The sequence below is a fragment of the Phasianus colchicus genome, chromosome Z (assembly GCF_987193195.1).
Source record: "Phasianus colchicus chromosome Z, bPhaCol1.hap1.1, whole genome shotgun sequence".
In the NCBI taxonomy this organism is placed as follows: Eukaryota; Metazoa; Chordata; class Aves; order Galliformes; family Phasianidae; genus Phasianus; species Phasianus colchicus.
This window is the reverse complement of record NC_143476.1, coordinates 15,405,384-15,428,903: the sequence shown is the minus strand read 5'-3', so window position 1 is coordinate 15,428,903 and position 23,520 is coordinate 15,405,384. Positions and strand designations below refer to the sequence as shown.

Genomic DNA, 23,520 nt, shown 5'->3' with positions numbered 1-23,520 from the left:
AGCATCTCCCTGTTTTTTGTGATCTGCAAACGTACTGGAGGTACCTTACAGTCTTCTCTTCTCTTTGAGAAGAATATTGAACTGGCCCTGGAACTGCATCCTGAGGAACACTGCTCTTGACCAGCAACCGACTGGATATACACCCACTTACTTTAAGCTCTGTCTTCGACCGTTTCACAACCTAGCATAGCATAACCTGTTGATCTCACAGTTGGACAGTGTGTACAGAAGGATGATTTGACAGTCAATGTCAAAGGCATTACTGAAGTCTAGGAAAATAACATATTTTGCCTTTCTTTCATCCACCAGGTAGGTGATCTTATCCTAGGTAGAGATCAAATTACCAAGATAGGACTTTCCCTTGATTATCCAGTATTGATATACCTGGTAATAGCTTTGTTCTTTGTCTGATTTTCAAAATTCCCCAAGGCAGTCTTGTCAATAATTTTTCCAGGGAGTGAGATTAGATGAGCAGGTCACTTACAGGCATCACAAACTTCATATATAAGACATGATAGATGCGTTGCCCTGAAGACAATGCTACTTATTTATTTCCATGGAAACTACAACAGATACAAACACAAAAACACTATTTGGTAGAGCAGATTCTCAGCTACAAAATACTGTTTTGTCCACACCATCATCACTGTTAGGTATGCATTTTTGCTGACCATGAAGAAGAGCCTGCATCCTGCAGTGATAAATTCTGTAGCAGCAGAGGTGACTCATTGTCACTGTCAGCGCTGCTGAAGAGCCTCACTCACAGCCTCACTGTGCTCCCATCTGCTGTTTGGTTTCCATAAATGTTCAACAAATGATTTGTGTCATTGGGTGCCATTTTTTCCACACGGAGGAATTCAGAGACTCACCTGTGATTCATCCGCACTTCCATGTCAGACTTCCATGTCATTTTGTCAGACTGCCCCTCTGCTGCCAGCAACAAAAAGTAACAGGATATTGGTGGAAAGATTCACCCTCTACTGCCATACAATCACCATCTGCCTCTGATGTCATGGGTCTACATAATAAAATAGGAGACTGTACTTTCAATGCAGCTCTCACATATAAAAAGTAATAATCATATGTAAGAAGAATGTAAGGAAAATACCAGAGCATTTCCTTAGAGTGTCTCTTGAGAGTAAAACAGTTTTGTTTACCTCAGTTACACTGTTTACAACTCACAAAATTATTCCATCAATGCAGAAACAGCTAATCCAGTGCTACAAATTATAATGTACTCTGATAAGTACTAATTATAGATGTACAACTCTTATATAAATAATTATAGAGATACTCTAATAAGCATAAAAAAGCCCCGTGTGGGTTTTATATCCTCTACAGGGGATTTCTTCTCTGGGAGAGTGGTTGGACAGTGGAACAGGTTGCCCAGGGAAGTGGTGGCATCAGCATCCCTTGAAGTGTTCAAGAAATATGGAGATGTGGTATTCAGGGACATGGTTAGTGGGCAATATTGGTATGAGGTGTGTGGTTAGGCTAGTTGATCTTAGAGGTCTTGTCCAACTGTCATGATTCTATGATTCTATGATTCTATAATTCTATGATGCTAAATTCATTTTGTTAAGAAAAACATGGTAATGCAGCTTCCAGAATTTTGTCTCGTCACTAGAGATTTTGGGAACAGAGTAAAGATAGAAAGTGAGGTGGTGACAGATTTTTTTTTTTTTTTTTTTTTTCCCTTTGGCTATTGCCTTATGGTGAAAAATAATTAAGCACAATGCACTTTCTACTGAAGTGACAGAGTGACAGACCTCTCGGCTTTGTGTTTTCTAAGCCATCTGTCTGCTCTTCAGCTGAGGGAATTGAGGGAATGAATACAAGGTGTAAAGCTTTGTGCAATAGAAAGTTTTGGTTTTCTGCAGGGCAGAATTCTGCAGGGATGCAGAATTCCAGCATCAGCTTGAATCTGAATTCAGTGGTCTGCAGAGTCATCTCATGCTTATTTTTAAAAACAACTGGAAGTATTTTATTTATTTCTCCTAATGATAGAGCGGAATGTTTGCACCTAGCTCCTTCTTAAAATTTTTAAAAACTTTTTTTTTTTTTAAGTAGTTTTTTCCTCAGTGGTTACCTCTTTTCAGTGAGAGTGATAATGAGACTTTACTTTAGCAACAGGAACATTTTGAAGTAGATTTTTAGTAGAATTTTTTAGTTGAATTTTTTATTGCTTTGCAGCTCCTTATCTGAGAACTTATGAAGGGGGTACACGGATGCCAAGTCTTTAAAATATTATTAAAAACCAAAACATCATAAATGGTGTTAAATAAATTCTTAATGTTATAAATTGAATGGATGTAAGTCCATCAGTGTTATTTCTAACAGCAGTTAGTGAAAACATAGATGATTTTTCTTAAGATACAATAGTAATGAACTGGTAAGTATTTTATTGTTCTCTAAAATTTCAACAAACCAATCCCAATGGAATAAGCACAGAATTAAGATTAAGTCAGAGTGTAAATATAAGTAGAATTCACGGATCTTAAAAAGTAGTTTCCAGTGCTTTTGTTGTTATCAAGAAAAGTACTACTGGAACATACTTGTTCAGTTCTGAATTTTAAAAATCTGTCCAAAGTCTATATTTAGTGGCTGATTAGAACATAGTATTTCTAAACAAATAACGAAGCTTTGTTTTTGGCTTTTCAACGGTAGTCTAATCCTTCAGATATGAGTCTGTGTACTTCTGTGAAAAATGTAATGGAGAAAATGAGTTTCTCTTAGTCTCTTATAAGGATTTTAACTAGCAAACATTTCTGAAAACAACTTGCTGTTTTGTTGTGTTTTGTTTTGCTTTTAAAAACTTGAAAATTCAGCATGGGAATAAACCACGACAATGACCACCCATCCTGTGCAGATGGTCTCCATATCATGTCTGGAGAATGGATTAAAGGACAGAATCTTGGTGATGTCTCATGGTCCCGCTGCAGCAGGGAAGATCTGGAAAGATTTCTCAGGTATATCTTTCAATAAAAATAATTCATATTATGTATATTTTACAAATAGTTGCAGTGAGTAACCTGAAAAAAATTTCAGCCTTTCAGTGGGAGATTGAAAAGGAACTTCCACTTACATAGTCCATCAAAATAACTTAAAACATGCACAAGATATTGTTTGGCAGATTAAAATTTAGCTATTTTTGGCAATTATTTATGCTCTTATATGCTCAATTTTTGGATGTGTTTGTATTTATACATGCATAAAAGTTCATTTTAAAATACATTAAAGTATTTTAATATAGTATACATTGAATAAGGCTGGACAGAAAACAACTTCTAAATATTGTATAGATTTAATGATTTGTGTTGTGCCATTAAGTGCTATGCAATTTAATTACATTAATTCCTTTAATTTACTGGGAAATATTTCATAGAGAGTAGTATGCCTAGAAACCAAATTAAAAAATTCATTTTCACTCTTACCTCTGAAAATAGAATCTTAAATTCATAGATATACCTCTTGGGAATTTTCTTAAAACTGTTAAGCAGTCCTGAAGCCTGCTCTATGATTCTGAAATAGTTAATTGAAATTATATTTGAATTTATACTGAATTTATACTGAATTTATACTGCAGAAATCATATGTCCATGATCTCAGCAGAAATCATATGTCCACGATCTGATGCATTAAATAGGTTTAGGCATTTTCAAATCTTTTTTTCTTCAGTTGTTGAGAAATGTTAAAGTTCTGTCTACTGGCTCAGAAATGTATGTATATAAACTGAAATTATTAGTTTAAAATATCAGTGAATGTGAAAAACAAGCTGCATAACTGTCTGTGCATTATCAATATTCCACTTGTTAAACAGCTGTTTCAATTTCTATCCAAGCCTCAATCAGTTAAGTAACACTAATACTAAAATGCTATCCAGAATATTCCTGAAATTCCTAGTACTTCTGATAATTTTTCTGCAAATATACAAATCAGAATGCCATTAACTTCTTTCAAGAAAGCAGACATTAATTTATGTTGTCATTTCTCTGAATGACAGTTCAATTCTTATGAAAAAAAAAAAGAAAAAAAGAAATCACGAGTCCATATTCCTCTAATGTAGAACATCTAATGCATGTATAAGTCAGCATGACAATCAAGCTCTTTCAGATTGCTCAGCATCTGAATCTCTGTATATTGCCAGGTCAAAGGCCAGTAATTGTCTGCTACAGACGAATCCTCAAAGCCTCAATTCTGTGATTATTCCCTCCAAGCTCCCAGGGATGACATACACTGCAGATGAGCAATGTCAAATTATTTTTGGACCAACTGCTTCTTTTTGCCAAGAAATGCAGGTAAGGATGGGGATATACTTCAAAGAATACATCTACCAACTTATAATTCAGTTCTTTCTGTTTATGAGGACATATAGCACCTTTGAAGCTCAGTTTGCACTCTGCCTTTCTGAGGTTAAAGTAAACATTCTCATCTGTTTATCTTGTAAGGCTTGCTTTGAATCTCAAAACATACTGAGTCAAGTTCTTCTTCACATCAATGATGTGTTCCTTGTGCTTTAGAAATAGAGAACTACACAGTGTGAAGTCACCTCATTGCAACAAATGGGATATTTACTATTTATTCCACTGGGACCAGGTTTTGTGTGTGGGTTCCGTTTCATTTGAGTATTGAATCTCAGAGTGAAAACAGTGGTGTTATCTGGGTTCTCTGAATAGACCCTGACTTGTAGCATTATATCCTGTGAGCTCAGGCTGAGCCACGTAGTGCCATGGCAGTAGGATTTCCAGTGCAGTTAAATAAGATTTCTGTAGCGAAAAAGAATCAGAGCAATAGACAGAACACGTACAAAAAATAGATATTGCCATTTCAGTTGAGCTAGAACTAAGCTGTACAGAGTTTCCAAAAATTCTCCGTGGACATGGACTGTGTAACACTGATATTATTTATTTATTTTATTTTGATGTCTTAGTCAATTTTTTTTATCATCTTTCTCTTGAAATCTGAGGATGTTACGTGGAAATAACAAATACGTTGAATTTACCAAATTCTTTCATTTTCCATATTATGAAGTTAATGCAAAGTTTACTATTTTAACCATGCAGATTATTCTGACTGCCATTAGAGAAATCAGTGCATGGAAGACTCTTCTACAACTAAAACAATGCTTCTGAAGTTCCAATATTAATTTGTTACAATAATTATTTTATTGTGCATTGGCAACCACCGAATTTTCCATGAAGTCCAAACTACATTCATTTATCACTGCATACGTTTTTGCCAGTAACTGGCAGTTTACTGTGGTTACAGTTGTTGTCCAGAAGCCAAGAAATGAGTGAGAAACATTCTCCTTAAAGGTTCATTTCAACTTCAGTAAATCCGACAGTTTATAGCCAGGGATTTCTTGAATCTGTTCTATTTGCTGAAGGATTCATGCACTTCAGTACAACTATGTAGAAGATAAATCATGAACTAAGTCAGTCTTACGTTTTTTGTCACTGGCAGTTGGTTTGACCACAGACTTCATGCAGTCCTTTTTTGAAACAAGTTCATTTCTTTTTTTAACAGCTATTCAACTAAGAAAACAAATGAATAATAATGAAAATCAGTTTTCTTAATGATATCAAAATGATAATATCAGTGGTACATTCAGAATTTTCTACAAATTCCATTATTGAACAGCACTTCATAATAATTTACAGTCGTCTTACATGGCAACCTCTGAGAAATACTGCATATACCAATGATTTTCACTTGCTATCTGGAATTCCTTTTTGTGATTTAATGTCTAAAGGAAGGGACTGAAAGCACCACTGAATTCCTACTCCTGTATTTTCCTAAGTGAGCCTCACTCTTCCATGAGTAGTATCTAGACAGTGTTTTTTCTTTTCAGCTTTATTTAAAAGGCTTCTTTTTCATACCCTAAGCAAAATTTATAGAGCCTGAGAAAAGTGTGAGTGGATCTCTGGGTACAAAATTTATGTCATGTCACTGTGCTTATCTTGTAAAGGAGCCAAGTTTGCTTTTATGCCCATAACGTCTCACACAAGAATCAATTAGACCTAACATTGTTTTGCATAACAGATAGCGAGATCGTGGCCCAGAAGTAGTTCTCAATGATTAAATGTAGAACTTGACAATTGAATATAATCGCTGAACTATTGAATGCTGGCTTTCAAGATTAAAGTCCAGGATGTGAGTGCTATCTAGTCAGCTCCACTAAAACAATTCCTGTCATAACACAGCTGCGATCTTTTTAAAGAAGTAGGAGACTGGTTATATTTCATGGTGATTTTTAAGACATTTTAGGGAAAGATCACAATGAAAAGAACGAAAGTCATGGAAACATTATAGCCCTGGAGAAATATCCATCCCCATATCCACCACCACACTGTAAACAATCTTGACTTTGCACATATACAGTTCTGAAATGCTCGTTTTGTATCCATTCCTTCCTTTCAGCTGGATCCTCTTTCCAGATGATTGGAAAAGTATCCCTATCATGCACATGAATCTCTCTTGCTCATTTTAAAAGCCTCTGAAAATAAAAGAGTTCTGTAACATTGTGACTTTTATGTTGCATTTTATTTAATTTCAGAGGTTAAAAACTCAAATTAACTATTAGCCTATTATTTATGAAAAAAACATTCATGTATGCTTGGCGATATTTTGTTTTGGATTGTACACACAAAAAAGTATTTTACAGATTGGGAATAGTTTAATATCATTAGTATACATTTATCACTTCCAGTAACTCTCATTTTCCATCTTAGTCTAATTGTAACTGCTATTTTATTGTGGTTATCATAGCCACTAAACCTCTGTGAACATAACTATGCAGATTATGAATGGATATAGCTTTCTACCTAGAGTAGCAAATTTGCATTTCAGAAGTTTGTGCTCTGATTTTTGGGTGGCTGTACTACCAATACTCGTCTCCAGATTTCTGTTGGTTTTCAAATCAGTCTCAACATGAAGCACTGCAGATTTCTGGAGAAGGTCTTATGGTGTGTATGTATCATTCTTAAATTCTTATCTTCTTAAGAGAATAATTGTTTCTTTTTTTTTCCAAGAGAAGTTAAGCAGAAGTTGAAAAGATTTGGAGATTAAAAAAATGGAAAACATACACCAGTATGTGAAAATTTGACTTTAGTTTTTGAAAATCTGGATAACTTCTTCAAATGCAGTCACTGGTGAATGGAGACATTAATGAGGACCAGTAGACTAGCATATATTCTTGTTTCAATGAGGCTGAGTTATGTAGTTATGAGTTAGTAGTACACACATCACATAGAAGAAGTGGAAGCAGTTAGTCCTGAACACGGGATACTCTGTCTTTTCTTTATTATTTGAAGAAGTCCTGTTGCTGTCAAGTTTTATCTTGAAGTGTATTTATAAAAATAATTTTAGAAACACAGATTATCTTTGGAACAAGGAAAATAATTGCAATCTGACATTGAAAAATATTTGTTAAAAACTATTCTGAACACAGAGTAGGTCTTCTGTAGCTAAATTTTAGGATTACCGTAGCCTGACTGTTGTCATGTCAGTTCTGCTTTGACACAAAGCTGTGACAGAATGAACCAGGGGTGAGTGTGGCTGCTTCAATCCTAAGCCCTCTGCAATCTTTGCCTTCTTTAAAAAAATGATATTACATACATTTTTACATGCGTGTCTCCCACTGGAATCATCCTGTTTACTTGGTTCAGGATACAGTCTTTCATTGTTCATTAGTGCACCTATTTCCTGTGCACTAAGACTTCTCAAGACAGCATAAGATTTGTCATACAATTTTCATGCATAATATAAAAGAAACAGAGACTCTCAGTAGTTTTATCAATGTAACAAATCATTTCAGTCATAAAAAACCCGTCTTCTGGCAGCCCAGAGTTCAAAAATCTCCTGATCTTTACGTTTTATGTGCACTGTGAGCCACCTCCCTCCCACATCTCCTTGATCCTTTTTTTCCTCTCATTAGCTGCCAAGAAATTTGGAGAAATATTGCAAAGGTGTACTAACATTTGAAGAAGATAAAGTTATCTTGTTCTGATGCTCACAGCTGGCAGAATAAGCATTTTTCTTTCTGTCTCCAAAAATCTCCGTAAATGACAACTGGCTGGAATTCCTCTCATCTGCCTTTTCCTTCCCAGCAAAAATACTGCAGCCTGATTTGTCACCTTATTTTATATCTTCTTTGAAGATGTCAGATTTTATTTATTTTTGAGGTATTTCCAGTGTAATGAAGATAATGAATCACTGGAAGTGCGTCAGTATTCATTGTAGTTGTATGAGCAACTACATGAGTTCTATGAACAGGGCATTAGGAAGTCCTAGGGAAACCTCCAAATTTTTTATGAATATGTTCTTACAAACCTCCTTTGATCATAGTCTGCGTAGTTTTTTGTTGCTGTACCAAGATTGATTAGATCTTATATATATAAATGGATTCATTTTCAAACCTTGCTTTTTGGAAGTGACAGTGCTTTGTCCCTTTCATATAAAATGAATGAGCACTCAGAAATGAATAGATGTTACACTGAGGGATGTGGTTAGTGGGCATGGTGGTAATGGATTGGTGGTTAGACTTGATGATCTCAGAGGTCTTTTCCAACCTTAAAGTTTCCATGATTCTAAATAAAATGAGTGAAAATATGGATTAATTTTAAAAATAATTTTCCAAAAGCTCCAAATGTTACTCAGAAGCACATCTCTTGTATTCACCTGTTTCTAAAATGATGCTGAGAAGTTTATTTTTATCCAGGTGCCCAGTGGTTTTCCTGATTTATGTGCTAGCAAACAAAAGTACAATCCTCCTTTCAGCTTTAGCATTATCATACATCTTTCAGTCCTAGTTGGAGAGCATCTGCACACTGACATGTTCATAACATGGTGCAAAGTTATTCCTATGTGCTTTGTCAGTGCTGGAGTATGCACAGACCATGACCTCTAGGGTTAAACTCAGGGATTTCTTTCCCCTTTCTGTCAACACACCAGCTTGGCTTGTACCATGTGTCAGTGATTAATAGAAAGTGAAGCACAATTTGCCCTTACTGATTTTTGTCCACTTTTAGCCTATTTTTAAATATATTTGAAGCTGGTAACTTTATTATAAAATTATTGATTTATGTGCAGAAAGTAATTTTTCTTAAGACAGATTTCATACTTTATAGTATACCTATGTACTTGGTTTTCAGCATGTCATATGCACTGGGTTGTGGTGTAAGGTGGAAAGCGAGAAGGAATGCAAAACTAAACTGGATCCACCTATGGATGGAACAGACTGTGAGACTGGAAAGGTATGTTTTCCTACAGCAGAAGTGATAAAGCAATATAAGTTACACTGCACACCTGACATTTAAGAAAAAAGCTGAATATGTCTTCGCATTTGTTTAGTTATTGCTTACCTCAATTTTCATGAAACCAAATGTACATAATAAAATGAACTATGTATTTTCTATTATATAATCTAGACATAGTACAAAAATACATTTCCATACAGGCAGTGAAATGCTTTTAAAAAGTTAACCAAAGCCACCAGTTTTGATGCTTACATACTGTTGTATTTCAGTCTTGCATTGTTTTTGTGTCCTGTTTATGAATGGCTGTTGTTGCCCTGCTTGTAGTGAGCAGAAACATAAGCCTTGAAAGACAGAAAAAATTTCAGCCCCGATTTCCACGTAAAAGCAGATTTGCAATCTAACTATTTGGGATAAGCTTTGTAAGGAGATACTTACAGCGTCCGTACATCTAAAGGAACAATTAATATCACTGCAAATATGATGTCAAGGAGAAATTAATGAAGTCTGCCTTACATTAATTGTTGTTCTTCAGGAGCATTCATGTTTTAATAATTGCTGTTGTATGTGAATAGAACTGTAAAAGAAGATAAGTAAATAGATAACATAGCAGAAATATGCATGTGTCTTGGGATTTTCATGATATTGTGCTGACAGCAATCTCCTTCTGGAGTGATTTGCTCTTTGAGTCATATTGCAGTCACCAAGGACTGTCATCATACCCCTAATCTTCTGGAGGTTTGTGGAGGTTTGTAGCCCTATCTGTGGCAGGGGTTTGGAACTTGATGATTCTTGTGGTCCCTTCCAACACAAGCCATTCTGTGATTCTAAGAAAAGCAAATAAATCAATCAGTCAGCTAAATTTTTCAAGTAGTAACATTTTGTATACTGAAGAAAAAACAGAATGCATTAATTGTCATATTTGTAAAGGTCTTACATTTACTGTGATCTTCTGATTCTGACAAACCCATGATGCTTGGAATCTGAAATCAACATTTGGAAAGACACAGACATATCTTTTGTTGAAGGTTAAATTCTTTATGTTGACACTAGTGTGCCCCTGGTGTGGATAAGAAAGTAGTGGAACTGGGAGAGCCTATGAGGAACTTAGCTAGTTGGAGGGAAATAAGTAGTAAGAGTAAGAAAAATTACTGATTCAAATTTGGATGGCTCAATGAGTTTTGTGTCAAGATGCAGAGACACCTTATTTATGACTAACAGTAGAAAGCTAAGCAGACATCACTGAAACATCTCAGAGAATTAGAAGAGATCCTTCTTCTTGTTTACTTTATGTCTTAAGTTGTAGAGGTGATATATTCTTGTCTTGTATTATTCACTTAGGATATTGGGAAATGGTTTGAGTATCATTTACTTAGCCTCTCTAGTTTTAAGCTCATTCCAGCTCATCTGTCATTTAAGTCAAGGATTTCTAAGCACCCCTCAAACTCTACATCAGGAAGATGCAACCTCTAGAGAAAACTCATTTTTGCCTATGTATCTGAAGGAATATGATTAAATAAATATGAGCATGTTCAGTCTGAAATATCAAAAGCATTACAAAATTTGTAGTTTCTGATTGTGTATTCAATGCAAAACTTTAGACAGCTCTATGAAGACTTCTCAAATTTAGTAAATTATGTCATCATTGCAGTGCTATAATTTGTTTTGTTTTTTGTTTTTTCCTCCACATGATTCCATACAGTCTGGAATATCTCTTTGGCCACTTTAGGTCAGCTGTCCTGGATCTGTGCCCTCCTGGCTCTTTGTGCCTCCCATCCACCTGTCTGGAAGGGCTGTACAAGAAGCTGAGAAAATGAAATGAAGTGAAAATGTCCTTGGCTCTGTACAGCACTACTTAGCAACTAAAACATCAGTGTGTTATCAGTACTGTTTTTATCCTAATAGCAAAACATAGCATATCAGACACTATGAGGAAAATCAAGTCTGTCCCAGTTGAAACCAGGACAAGACAAAAAAGATTTTCAGCTGGTGTAAATTGATAAGTGCGAGTGTTTTGCAAATGTATAGTTGTTACAAGATATAGACATTGGCTACAAAGCATAAGAACTGTGATTGGATAGTGAGAAATTGCTGTCATCTTGGGAGATGATAGATAAATATGAGATCATTGAGGTGGTATTTTGGACTTCTTTAAATAAATGTCAGAAGTTCAGTTGACTTTGTCTACTTGGACAAAGAGCTAGAGGAAGGTCACTAATACAGGAAAGAAAGCTGTGAAAACAGTAGGAGGAGACACTCCTGACTCATATGAAATCTTCTGAACAAAATGTTTGGATTCTGCCTTGTGGAGTTGTTTTGCATATAACTTTATTTACCTAAGTGATGAATTTTTATCTAGTGGTGTAAGGCTGGAGAATGTACCAACCGGACAACGTTGGTGGAACATATGGAGGGGGAGTGGAGCATGTGGAGCACTTGCAGCCGTACTTGCAACACTGGAATCAGCAGTCGACAGCGCAAATGCCCTGGGTAAAAATAAGTTCAGGTTTCCAATTCTGTTTTTCTGAACAGAATTTAAATCATTCCAGTACAGAACCTCATTAAGATATTGCTATCCTATCTATAAGTAATGAATACTGAAAAGGCTTAGATGAACTAAGTATTTGATTTTTTTAGTTGCACGTACAAACTTTTGTTTATAGCTTCACCTGAAGATTAAAGAGAAAATTAAATGCATAATTTTTGACTTGCAGAGTGCCAGTACAAAATTCTTGTCTTTTCATTTTGGTAAAGAAAAATTGTTTTCTATTTCATTTTGAGAGCCAAAGAACTGTACCTTTAACAAAGAGATCTTCTACTGTTGCAGACAGATAGAATATCTAGAAACAACATTTAGAACACTCTTGTGTTCTTGTGAAAATGAAAATCCAGTGCCAATGGGGATAAATGAAGTTTTATCACTGCCATGAATGAAATCAGCATACAGCTATATTATAGTAGTAGAAATATGCTTTTCTTTTGGTTACTCAGTGCCCCATCTCTCTTTTGTGGGTCAGTTATACACCAAAAAAGGGAAAAATAGAATTGGTAACAGAACATAGCATATGGTGAAATGTAGAGTAAGTAGGTGATTTAGGAAAAAGTAAATCAAAACTGGGAAATGATGAAGAATGGAAGAAATATAATGGATTTGAGAAAAAGGGAAGGGAAGGGAAGGGAAGGGAAGGGAAGGGAAGGGAAGGGAAGGGAAGGGAAGGGAAGGGAAGGGAAGGGAAGGGAAGGGAAGGGAAGGGAAGGGAAGGGAAGGGAAGGGAAGGGAAGGGAAGGGAAGGGAAGGGGGAAGGGGGAAGGGGGAAGGGGGAAGGGAAAGGGAAAGGGAAAGGGAAAGAGTGCAGAAGACAGAGGAATTAAGAGGGATGTATGCATAGAGAGCCATAAGTTAAATTTGGATATGGCTATGCTAATAAACAATAGTTAACAGAGTCCGTAGATTGAAAAGAGGGTATTTTATATCCTCCCACCTAAATGGGAGCCAGCAGCATGCCTAAAAACTTTTGTAGAATTTAATGATGTTTCAGTTTCACTTAAATTCATTTTTCCAGGCAATATTTCCAGTAACTAACTCCAGTTTTTGCAGTTCACTATTCTGCATTTATTCATTAATGCCTACAATCACAACTTATGCATCAGGAAAAAAAGAGTTTTGCCTAAACTTTGTAACACGCATTTGTTAAAAAAAATGGAGAGGTAACATCTAGTGATGCAGGCATTATATGTCTTTTCACTTGCATGCCTGGCTCAGTTCAACAATAGAAAACAACAATAGAAAAATCATCTGAACTTTACCAAAACCTTAACAAAGGTTCTCTGTGCTAAACATCCCTACTAATACTAGTGCTTCTTTGGAATCAAGTGTAAGTTATGGTATAGCACCATTACTTGTAATGCAACCAGTCCAAACAGAAGTCAAACATGTTCTGTGAGTTTATTGTGAGTGATTTCTTAATATTATCATCAATAAAACTGCTATTTAAATTGTTAGTGTTTATCTTAAACAAGCTATGCTGTATGTTTATAGATATTGCTATCAATAAATCACTGTATTTATGCCATCATTTCTAGTCTGGGCGTTGAAGGTGAGTGTCATGGCCCCGTGATGCAGTATAGAATATGTGAAAATCCTTCCTGTCCTGCTGGTGTGCCTGCCTTCAGAGACTGGCAGTGCCAGGCTTTCAGCGTCAGATCTTCGTATCAGAAGCATGTGCACCAATGGCAGGCTGTCATTGATGATGGTAAGTCTAAGACATCTCTCACATTTCCCAAATTGTTGTTATATATTTTCTTTAATAAATAACAATAAATTAAAAGCAAAAGCAAAATGAAAACAAACCAAAGAACTAACCAAACACAACAACAACAACAAAGCAAGCAGAAAGAGTTAAGGACTGAAAACAGTTAAGTTGAGAAATTAAGAATCTTTGCAACCAGTAGTAAAGTTGTGCCTAGAATGACATGGGAATACTGTCATTTCTTAAGACAAATTATCACAAGCTATTACAAAGGACAGATTTTGCTGAATCCTGAAAAATGTGAAGTTATTATCCTAATACAACAAACCTAGCTGAACGTATGTCCATCTAAAAGAATATTTTTTTAATGCTAAATTATGAGATTTTATACAGAAGACTGAAGGTGGCACAATGAAAACTTGTCATTCTTCTTTCCAAGTAAAGAAAATTCTCTTCATGTATTTGAAAGGCCCTTATCTAAGGAATCAATCTGGCTTTATTTTACCAAATTTCATTTTAGAACAGAAACTTTGACATATATCTTAAGGATCATAAGTTTTCAATCTGACTTTGAATAATTCAGTCATCTAATGAAAAATGTTGACGCTCTCCCATTTTCCATTGAGAATGGATGACTGTTTTCACCAAGCACGTTCGTGTCTTAAGCTGCCCTCAGGAGGCACAAAACTGGACACAAGCTGAATAATTCCAGAGTTACAAAAGTCCATTGTCCCCAAACCCTTAGTTATTTTCCCTCCTGGACTTTATAAGGACCGAACTGTGCACCGTGTTCAAAGTAGTTGCTGTCGCTTGAGTGAGGTCACCTATAGTTTGTTGAAGTGGTCTAGTGTTGTTGATTGATGAGATGCATTCAACGGTCCCAAGCAACTGGGTGGGTAAAGTTGCTAAGCCACTACCTATCATATTTTAGAAATCTATTTAGTGTCTTTGTTGGCAACCTGGACAATGGGATTGAGTTCACCCTCAGCAAGTTTGTGCAAGTTTGTAACACACCAAACTGTGTGTTATGGTGAACATGTACATGAAGGAAGGGATGCCATCTAGAGGATATCTTGACATGCTTGAGACATGGGGCCATGTGAACCTCATGAAGTTCAGCAAGGCCAAATGCAATGTCCTAAGCCTTTGAAGCATACCAAAGCACTAATAAAGGCTAAGAAGGGAGTTGCTTGAGAACAACCCCCAGAAGAAGAACGTAGGAGTTTTGGTTGATGAGAAGTTCAATATGAGCTGGTAGTGTGTGATTGCAAGCCAGGAAGCCAATTATATCCTGGGGTGCAACAAAAGAAGCATGGCTAGAAAGGCAAGGGAGGTGATTTTCCTCCTCCACTCACTTTCCATCCCTCCTTGGGTACTTCATTCAGCTCTGAAAAACAGGAACCTGTTGGAGAAAGTCCAGAGGAAGGCCATGAGGATGATCAGTATCTCTTCTATTAAGATGGGCTGAGACAGCCAGAATTGTTCAGCCTGGAGGAGAAAAGGCACTGGAGAGACCTCACAATGGCCCACCAGTATCTAAAATGGATCTGCAAGAAAGATGAAAAGCTCTTCTTTGTCAGGGACTCTACTGATAGGACAGGGGATTATGGCTTTAAAAATAAAGAAGGCTTAATTTAGACATCATGAAGTAATTTTTTACTTTGCCCAGAGAAGTTGTGGATTCTTCATCCTAAAGCTGTTCAAGATCAGGATGGATGGGGCTTTGGGCAATGTGATCAAGTAGAAAGTGTCCCTGTCCACTGGAGGGAGATTGGAACTGGATCTTCTTGCAGATCCCTTCCAACGTAAATCACTATTTGTATTCTACTTTTTTTTTTTTTTTTTTTTGGTCTTTTTGAGTTCAGTGTTCTTAAAACATTTTAGTTTGTAGATTTTCTATTAAGGTACTCTTTTGAAGAATTCTGATGCGTGTGGTTCTTGTAGATACCAGGTGACTTTCACTTTACTGCAGAAGCTCAGGCAGAGTCTCAGGCTTCTGAACTGGAGGTGGCTTGTGTCTAACTGGCTTCATGTATTGGCAAAAAAGATCTGCTTACATCTGCTTGTATTTTTCCCCTGGAGATACCCAGAGCTATGTCAATTTTAGTATGTTAAATGTGCCCAGACTATTCTCTGGTTTGCAAGTGAGTTGGCAGAGAAGGCCTGTGTCCATACTTCTTAGCTATCTAACAATCTGAAAAATGGTGACATCCAAGCTGCCTTCTGGAAATGGTCCTTTTCAAGTGGCAATTTCTAGTTTAGACCCAGCTAGTGCTAGATGGCACAGGCAAAAAATGTGCCACAGACTGTTTTACAGTTTAACTGTATAGACAGTAGAGCCCTAGTGCCCTTGAATGTTTCCTGGAACTGTTTAATTTACTAATAAAAATGCACTCCAGGAATCTAAAAGTCAGCATGAAGTCAGAGTGGTGTAGAATGCATCCAAATGAAATCAGTTTCAATTTCAAGATTGACATTATCCTTTCAGGAATCTGCAAAAGATTTGGGAAAGAGTTCTGAGTTAATGCACTTGTGATTAAAGATATAAAAAGTTACGTGATTTTGTACTCAGTTGAGAGCAGACCACTGAGAGCAGACTTATTTTATTTTATTTGTTATTACTTTGGCAATGATAGAACAAACTTCATTATTTATAAATGATGACCCTGTGGAATACATGGCTACGTAGAATAAAATTTCTTTTTAATTCTTTGCAAAATGAAAAATGATTTGCAGAATGCTGTAGAAATGTAGTAGAAAGTTACATGACTTTGGTAAAGATGTTTAAAGAATGTGTTCAGTATTTTGTCTTTTTTTTAATTGTGGACTTTGTAAATCCTTATATTTTTCTTCCCAGGGTGTTTCAGTTACTCCATTTTTTTTTTTTTTTTCCTCTATGACCTGCATAGTTAGAAAATCTGGAAAGTGTTAACTTTTCTTTTTTAACCAATATTTATGATCTGTCAGAAGTTTAGTAGAATGAAAGTATAGATTACAACCAAAATATTCCATCAGTTGAAATGTGTGTATTCTTAATTGTAACAATGAACATGACAGGAGTATGATGTAAGCCAAGTTTAAAGCAGAAGTGTGTTCTAGGAGAAAAAGAACTTGAGTTCTACAAACATGAGAAAAGGATAGAAAATGTGTGTTGTTTTTTTTCCACGTTAACAGACATGACTTCTTATACTAATGTAGATTCATATTGAAAAGATAAGTATAAATCAACTTTTAAAATACTGTTGATTATTTTTTTTATTTGTTAACTGACCTTTCATGACCTCTTTTTTTTTCTGTCAATTGCTACTAAAGAAAAGCCATGTGCCTTATTCTGTACACCGTCTGGAAAGGATCAACCCATTCTTCTAACAGAAAAGGTGATGGATGGGACTTCCTGTGGCCAGCATGGGTTAGATATCTGTGCAGATGGTAGATGCCAGGTATGCATCACTTCTTTAGAAAACGGATATGTATGTACATGTGTGTGGGTGCAAGTATTTGTTATGAATATGTGTTATTTTTCTGATGGAATTTTGCAGAATGCATGACCAAGACTGAATGTTTCTTTATGTATCATACTAAAATATTTTAAACTCTTTTCACTCATTGGAACACACTATGTGAAGTTGCTGAAAATTTAGCTGCAGGATTATATATCCCAGGTACAGCTGATTATAAGAAACTGCAGCACACTGGATAATTGAGTTCATCTTCTAAAGTTGAGTGAAGACACAGCTTTGAACAGGATGGAAAATGTTGCTGTGGGATCTGCATATGTGAGCTTAATTCTGTCAACAGTACAGATTTTACATCCAAATAAGCCAAAGATGGTAATTTACAGATAACTAAAACAGAGGGCTTCTTCTGTTTATAGTCCTGAGAATTCATTTGGCTTATAGAAGTTCTTCTGACAGTTTTATAATGCCTCATATAGAAACTCTTTCATATAAAAATCCCTCAGGGCTGTTTTTAGCTTGATCCACTTCTCATTGCAAACACTGAATTCAGCAGAAAAAGTAACCTTTAACACAGATTCATCATTAGATGCTATAATAAATTATTATATTTTTATATATAATAATATATATTATATTATATCATATATATTATATAATATAGTAATATATATTATTATTATAGCATCACTAGATGATATAATAAATTAGCTTACAGATGCATACATGCATGTCTCCATGCAAATGCAAATGCAGATGTGTATGTGTAAGTGTTTTTCAAGTGACTATATGCAAGAAATACACACTTAAAAACTTTATTGAACTGGTTTTTTGCTCAACAGTTAGTTATCGGAGGGTTGATCACAAAGAGGACACAAAGTCCATTTTTCATGAAAAACCTGTTGTTTCATTTTGCTATCCACTTTTCATATCTGCCTGGCTAATAAAGACAAAAAAAAAGCCTGAAGCCAAACCCATCAAAGACTGAATTGTATTCTTGATATATCAAAAGTCAGAGAGATATCTGCTAATCGAATTTGAACATGTAAATTTTTTGTATCTTCCATATTTTAGCTTGTCTTTTCAAACAACAGATAAAAAAGAACTTCCAGCCTACCAGCTGTAGAGTTAGATATTTAAATCTTCCAAATATATCATTTTAGATACGCAGTTCTTGGAACCCTAATACCATAAACCATTAATGTTGTTTTCTTTTTTTTTTTTTCAGTAGAACAACTCTATCAGAAATTGTTTGCATAACATGAAGTAACAATCTTCACATGCTTGAAAACAAGCTGATCTGTAGTAGACCATGTTTTCTGTCCTTACAAGAATTTTTCATTTCCTGTTTAGCCTAGCTTTTATCTTCATCACTTATCAAACAGTGCTGAAGTTTTATTGGTTTAATGAGGTGCAGTTATACAGCGCACAAGATTACCATGTGTTGGCCTTTCTGGTCTTCAAAAGATTTTTATTTCATATTAAATGAACTTCATATTAACTCTATTTCTGTTGACAAAGAAGCAGTGATATTACTTGACCTCTAATTTAGTAATGTAAGAGTGCTTCTTTAGTAAATGCCATCTCAAACTGAATACTTCTCCATGAAGTACAAAATAAATTTTATATTTGCATTCCAGATATGTTCACATGCTATTCAGAGTAACTGAAGACGGTACTTGACTATTATGGGAAAGGGATAAAACCTCCCATATTTGGAATGAAAAATACTAAAGCAACACAAACTGCAGTCACTGGGAAGGAAGGCCTACGGAGTGTTTTTGTATAGTGGTTCAACTGTGCCAGATTCATCTTGGAGAGCAGCTGGTAGTGTTGGCCAACCATATAGGAAGAGTGAGTGCACCAATTTAAGTAAAATCAAAGGAGAAGTTAGTATAGAACAGATATCAGGATATCAAATAGTGCAGCACTCATTCTGAAGAGGCCTGATATCAAACCTGAATTGTAAAGGTTAGGTCATCCTGAAAAATGGTGAGATGTACCTGCAGCCTTACAACAAATGTAGATCATTACTTAAACAGCTTTATTTTCTTCTCCTGCAGAAATTTGGCTGCGATGGTATAATAGGCTCTCTGGCTCGTGAAGATCACTGTGGTGTATGCAATGGTAATGGAAAGTCTTGCAAGGTCATTAAGGGTGACTTTAACCATACCAAAGGAGCGGGTAGGTCTATTTATTTAGAAGACTCAGAAATGCATTATTTTGATTACTTTGAGCACTAGAACTAAGATATGCTTTTTTTAAAGTGATGCAGTTTATCACAGTTTCAGATCTAGAATAATAGAATCACAGAATCATACAGTTGCTCAGGTTGGAAAAGACCTTCAAGATCATCAAGACCAACCGCAACCTAAACGTACTACCCAAACTCTAACAACCCTCTGCTAAATCATGTTCCTGAGATATCTATAAAAGATATTTTTGAAATGAATCTCACCCCTATCATATGTTCAGTGTTTAACATAAAAGTAAATTATTGTTTTTATAATGCTGCAAATTACAGGACCGAATTATATGATTTATCTACCACATAGACATATATTATTTTACAGAAATTCCCGATTGATAAAACTCTGCAAAGTATTGTTTTTGTGTGTTTAGTTTGTAATTAAATTGTGAATTCTTTCAGTATTTAGATTAATGTAGTATTCTTCAAAATAAATATCCAAATTATCTTTTGTTACCTAGAGTAATATCATTAGTCAGATGTGTGGAGAAGTCATATCTTTCCATTACTTTATGTTAATAGCAACATAATGTAAAAAGTAAAAAGATTTTCCGGTGCAGAATGAGTATTAGATTTTCAGACAGTCTTGTGATTTGTTCTTTGAACGAGATGAATTGACTGACTACAGCCCCATACAGTTGACAGAGTGAAAGACTGAAATCTTAGTGAAGTTAATCATGCACCATGTATACCTTCTCTTTAAGTCTTTCTTTCCTTTGAAAGAATATTTGGTCAGTTGTTTTCAGCGTTTGTTTGCTGTTACACTTTTTGTTTCTGGTGTATAAAATGCACCAAATTTCAATACAGTAAGTAAATCATATAATAAAACACTGTAATTAAAATCAGACAGTATATTCTTGGACAGTTATGGACTTTAGTGCAAAAAAAAAAAAAAAAGACATAATCTTCAGATGTTTCTTCTGGGACCTAAAGCTGAAAGTAATGCAGAACAAGGATCCCAAACAATGGATGAGCCTGAAAGATTATACTACAGAGGAAGTGACAGCTAGTAGAAATAGCAGGGTGTCAGCAATCTTTTACAGCTAATGTGAATTTCCAAAACCTTCTCAGAATCATTCAGATTTCTTTGTCAATCCATAATATAGTATTGCCATCTAATCGCAGCTGTTGTTTTATTTCTCAAGAAGCTGGAATATCAATAATAGCAATAAATGGAAAGTGCTATTTGCTCTTAAAGAAATGAAATATAATGCTCCTTTGCAGTTACCTAATATTCATGCTTCCAGTTTGTTGAGAAGATTCTGTCAGTGCTCGGTATTATCCTGGACAGAATTACATAGCTGGGAAGAATAAAGATATGTTGAACAGCCCACTATTTGAAGTTCACCTAGATAATATAAAGTATGATTTATTTATAACACAGTGTTTTCCACCTGCCTTGCCTTTTCACCTCTTTTTACTTAAAGCAAATTACCAAACAGTATGTCTTTTCCCCACACTGTATGGAACCAATTTTAATGCACTACAATAAACTCTTTTACATTAACTGTAATAACATACTTCATAGTCATTCATAGCAGCAATTGAACACTACAGCAAGAAAGCAGGATTACAAAATACAAAATACAAAATATAAAAAAAGAAAAAAAGAAAATAGATGGATGATTTTATATATATATTTTTTAATGATATCATATTTGTCTCTACATGCAGAATAAAATAAGAATTCTTTTGCCATTGCCTGATGTGATAATAGCATTATATTACTTGGTTTCATCTGCCCTAGACCCAGTCTATTCCTTGCTAATTCTCACTATATTTTATTCTGCCACACTTTTTTAAATTTATATCACACTACATATATTACTTATATGGCACAATATCGTCATTTGTTAATGGCTATAATGTTTTTTGGAGGCCATTGTTATACAAATTATAAGTTTCTAAATTTCAAAAACAAAATCAGAGAGAAAAAATGAAAAAAAAAATGCAAGGTGTACGTTTCTGTAGAGCTCTATTTAACTCAGTACATTTGGACATTTGGTCTCATGTCTAGGTTACGTGGAAGCTTTGGTGATACCTGCAGGAGCAAGGAGAATCAAAGTTGTGGAAGAAAAACCAGCTCACAGTTACTTAGGTAAGTACCATGGTTTAGTGCTTGTTTGCTGTTTGGATCAGCACTGAAGAGGTCTAACTAGGCATGCTTGTGTGATTAAACAAAACTGAGTAGAAAATGAAATCATTGAGAAAACAATTAAAGAAAATTTGTAGAAATGCCATAGGAATGGCTCCTGCATTTTCTTCTTTTTGAACTTTCATCTCATCTCATTTACAGAAATTTTCAAAGTATTAATTTAGATTATTTCAGAAAAAATCACCATGTTTTACATTTCAAGACTTTCTGTGCTTCATGTGGAAAATACTGATGAAAGCTCTTCATATTGAACTAGTGAAAATAAATGCTTCATACTAAAATGGAATAATTTCTGCTTAGGGTACAAAAAACAGAGTGACCAGTACACAGGAGATCACCAAAAGTCAAATGAAAGTTCTAAAATTAGAGTAATAATACAGAAAAATATTTCTTTTCATGATTTCAAATAATAGGAATATTTTCATGGAAAAAAATTAATCATAATGACATTTTAGGTTTTTTTTTTTTTTTTTTCATTTTTATGAAATTGTTTTTCATAAGAAGAAGACATTTTTCTCTCGTAATGATTTGTAGAGCTCTTTTCTAGTGCAGTACAATTTGTAGTTATTGTTACAGGATTTAAGTTATCATAACTGGTCCTATTCGGTGAACTGCTTGCATTTTAACTTGTCAGAAACTCAGTATGAGAAATGGGACAATGAAATGAAAATTTCCTTGGTTTGACCACTGTTATTAGTTCTGGTCATAAGAAATACCAACATTTTACAATGTTTTTACTTGAACATTTTCAATATCTCATCTGAGAGAATGTAAAAAATGGCAAATCTGAATTATTAGCCCTTAAGTTACTGGTGAGTTACTGTTTGTTTATTGTGAGGGATCTGCTTATCCTGTTAAATTATCACAGGAGATTCACAGTTTTGAACAATTTCACTGTGCATTAATGGAGTATAAAGATACAGGTATAGGACTGTTGGATCAATAATTGGTTTCATTGATACATTTTCTTAATTTTCAAGTTAATTTATTCCACTTTGCCTATTACCATTAACAGACAACTGAAGTACTGTTTAGTTCTTATATTTTAAATAATACAAAAATAAGTAAACACTAGATTTGTATTTAGGGAAATTAATTCACTTCTCATTAGTGGTAAATTTTCCTCCCTTATACTGAGAAAGACTAAGAGAACTTAATTCTTTTTACACCCATGAAATCATATCAGTTGTTCTGATTATTTTTGAAGGTGCTCATTAGTACCTGATCAGCTTTTAATTTATTTTCACTTGAATTTTACTTTTCTTAATCAGCTGATGTCTGAATGATTATCAGCCAGTATCACACATCTTTTTTTTTGTAGGAGGAAAAGCAGTAACAGATCTCTTCTTTCTAACTAAAACCTAAATTGTTGCTTTTTTATTATTGTTATTTATACTATCCAAAAGTACTTAAACATTCTTCAATTTTAAAATGTATTTATTGTGAAAGGACTAAAATCAAAATTGAATAGGAGTAACAAGTTGAACAGTAAAATTTTTGACCAAGAGGGGTGAATTGCAAGTTCTGGGAATAAAGTGTAAAAGTTTCAGCTTAGAAACAGTGTTTTTCAGAGAACTGTCTTCAAAATTTTGAAATACAGTACAAATTAAATTATGTTGTTCTGAATCATTTATGTCTTATAGTTTGGAGTTCTCATTTTATGTTGCCTGTTTTTTTGGGTTTTTGAACTTGAAAAGCATCAATATACTTCAACCATATTTCTGGCCTGTTTATTTTCATATACACACCTTATAAATAAGTTCTTAAAATAATATAGCTAATTTTCTACCTAATAATTGCATAACGATTTAGCTGTAAACATACTGTAATGCAGTAAAACATACATAAAAAAAGTGTGGGTTAGAAAGTAGAATCCAGTTTAAAAATTCCAGCTGTTGGAAATGTGATTCCTGTTTTTCATAGGTAAAACAGGGAAGCAATCAAAATAAATGCTGTTCGCTGTTTTCATGGAAGTTGTGATGATGATACTAAATTCATTAGTAAAACCACAGTCCACATCAATAGCATCATTGTATAATGTACTGTGGAAGCTAATCTTCAGAGAAGTTCTTTCTGAGCCCCTTAAATATCCTCTTTATCTGAGATATATCAACATATACCACAATAACAGGAACTCTGTCATCCTAGGGGAAAATGT

The 23,520-nt window shown here is 34.7% G+C and overlaps 1 protein-coding gene across 1 annotated transcript in view; it reads left to right on the top strand.

Annotated features, from left to right (window-relative positions):
* The window catches only part of ADAMTS19 (ADAM metallopeptidase with thrombospondin type 1 motif 19), a 154,825-nt gene that overhangs the window by 92,283 nt on the left and 39,022 nt on the right, over window positions 1–23,520 (top strand). Inside the window, exons 9-16 of the mRNA XM_090131681.1 lie at window positions 2,829–2,969; window positions 4,148–4,298; window positions 9,153–9,254; window positions 11,614–11,744; window positions 13,338–13,507; window positions 16,817–16,944; window positions 19,023–19,143; window positions 21,225–21,305. Of these exons, the coding sequence (XP_089987807.1) occupies window positions 2,829–2,969; window positions 4,148–4,298; window positions 9,153–9,254; window positions 11,614–11,744; window positions 13,338–13,507; window positions 16,817–16,944; window positions 19,023–19,143; window positions 21,225–21,305 (1,025 nt within the window). The remainder of the gene's footprint in view (window positions 1–2,828; window positions 2,970–4,147; window positions 4,299–9,152; window positions 9,255–11,613; window positions 11,745–13,337; window positions 13,508–16,816; window positions 16,945–19,022; window positions 19,144–21,224; window positions 21,306–23,520) is intronic.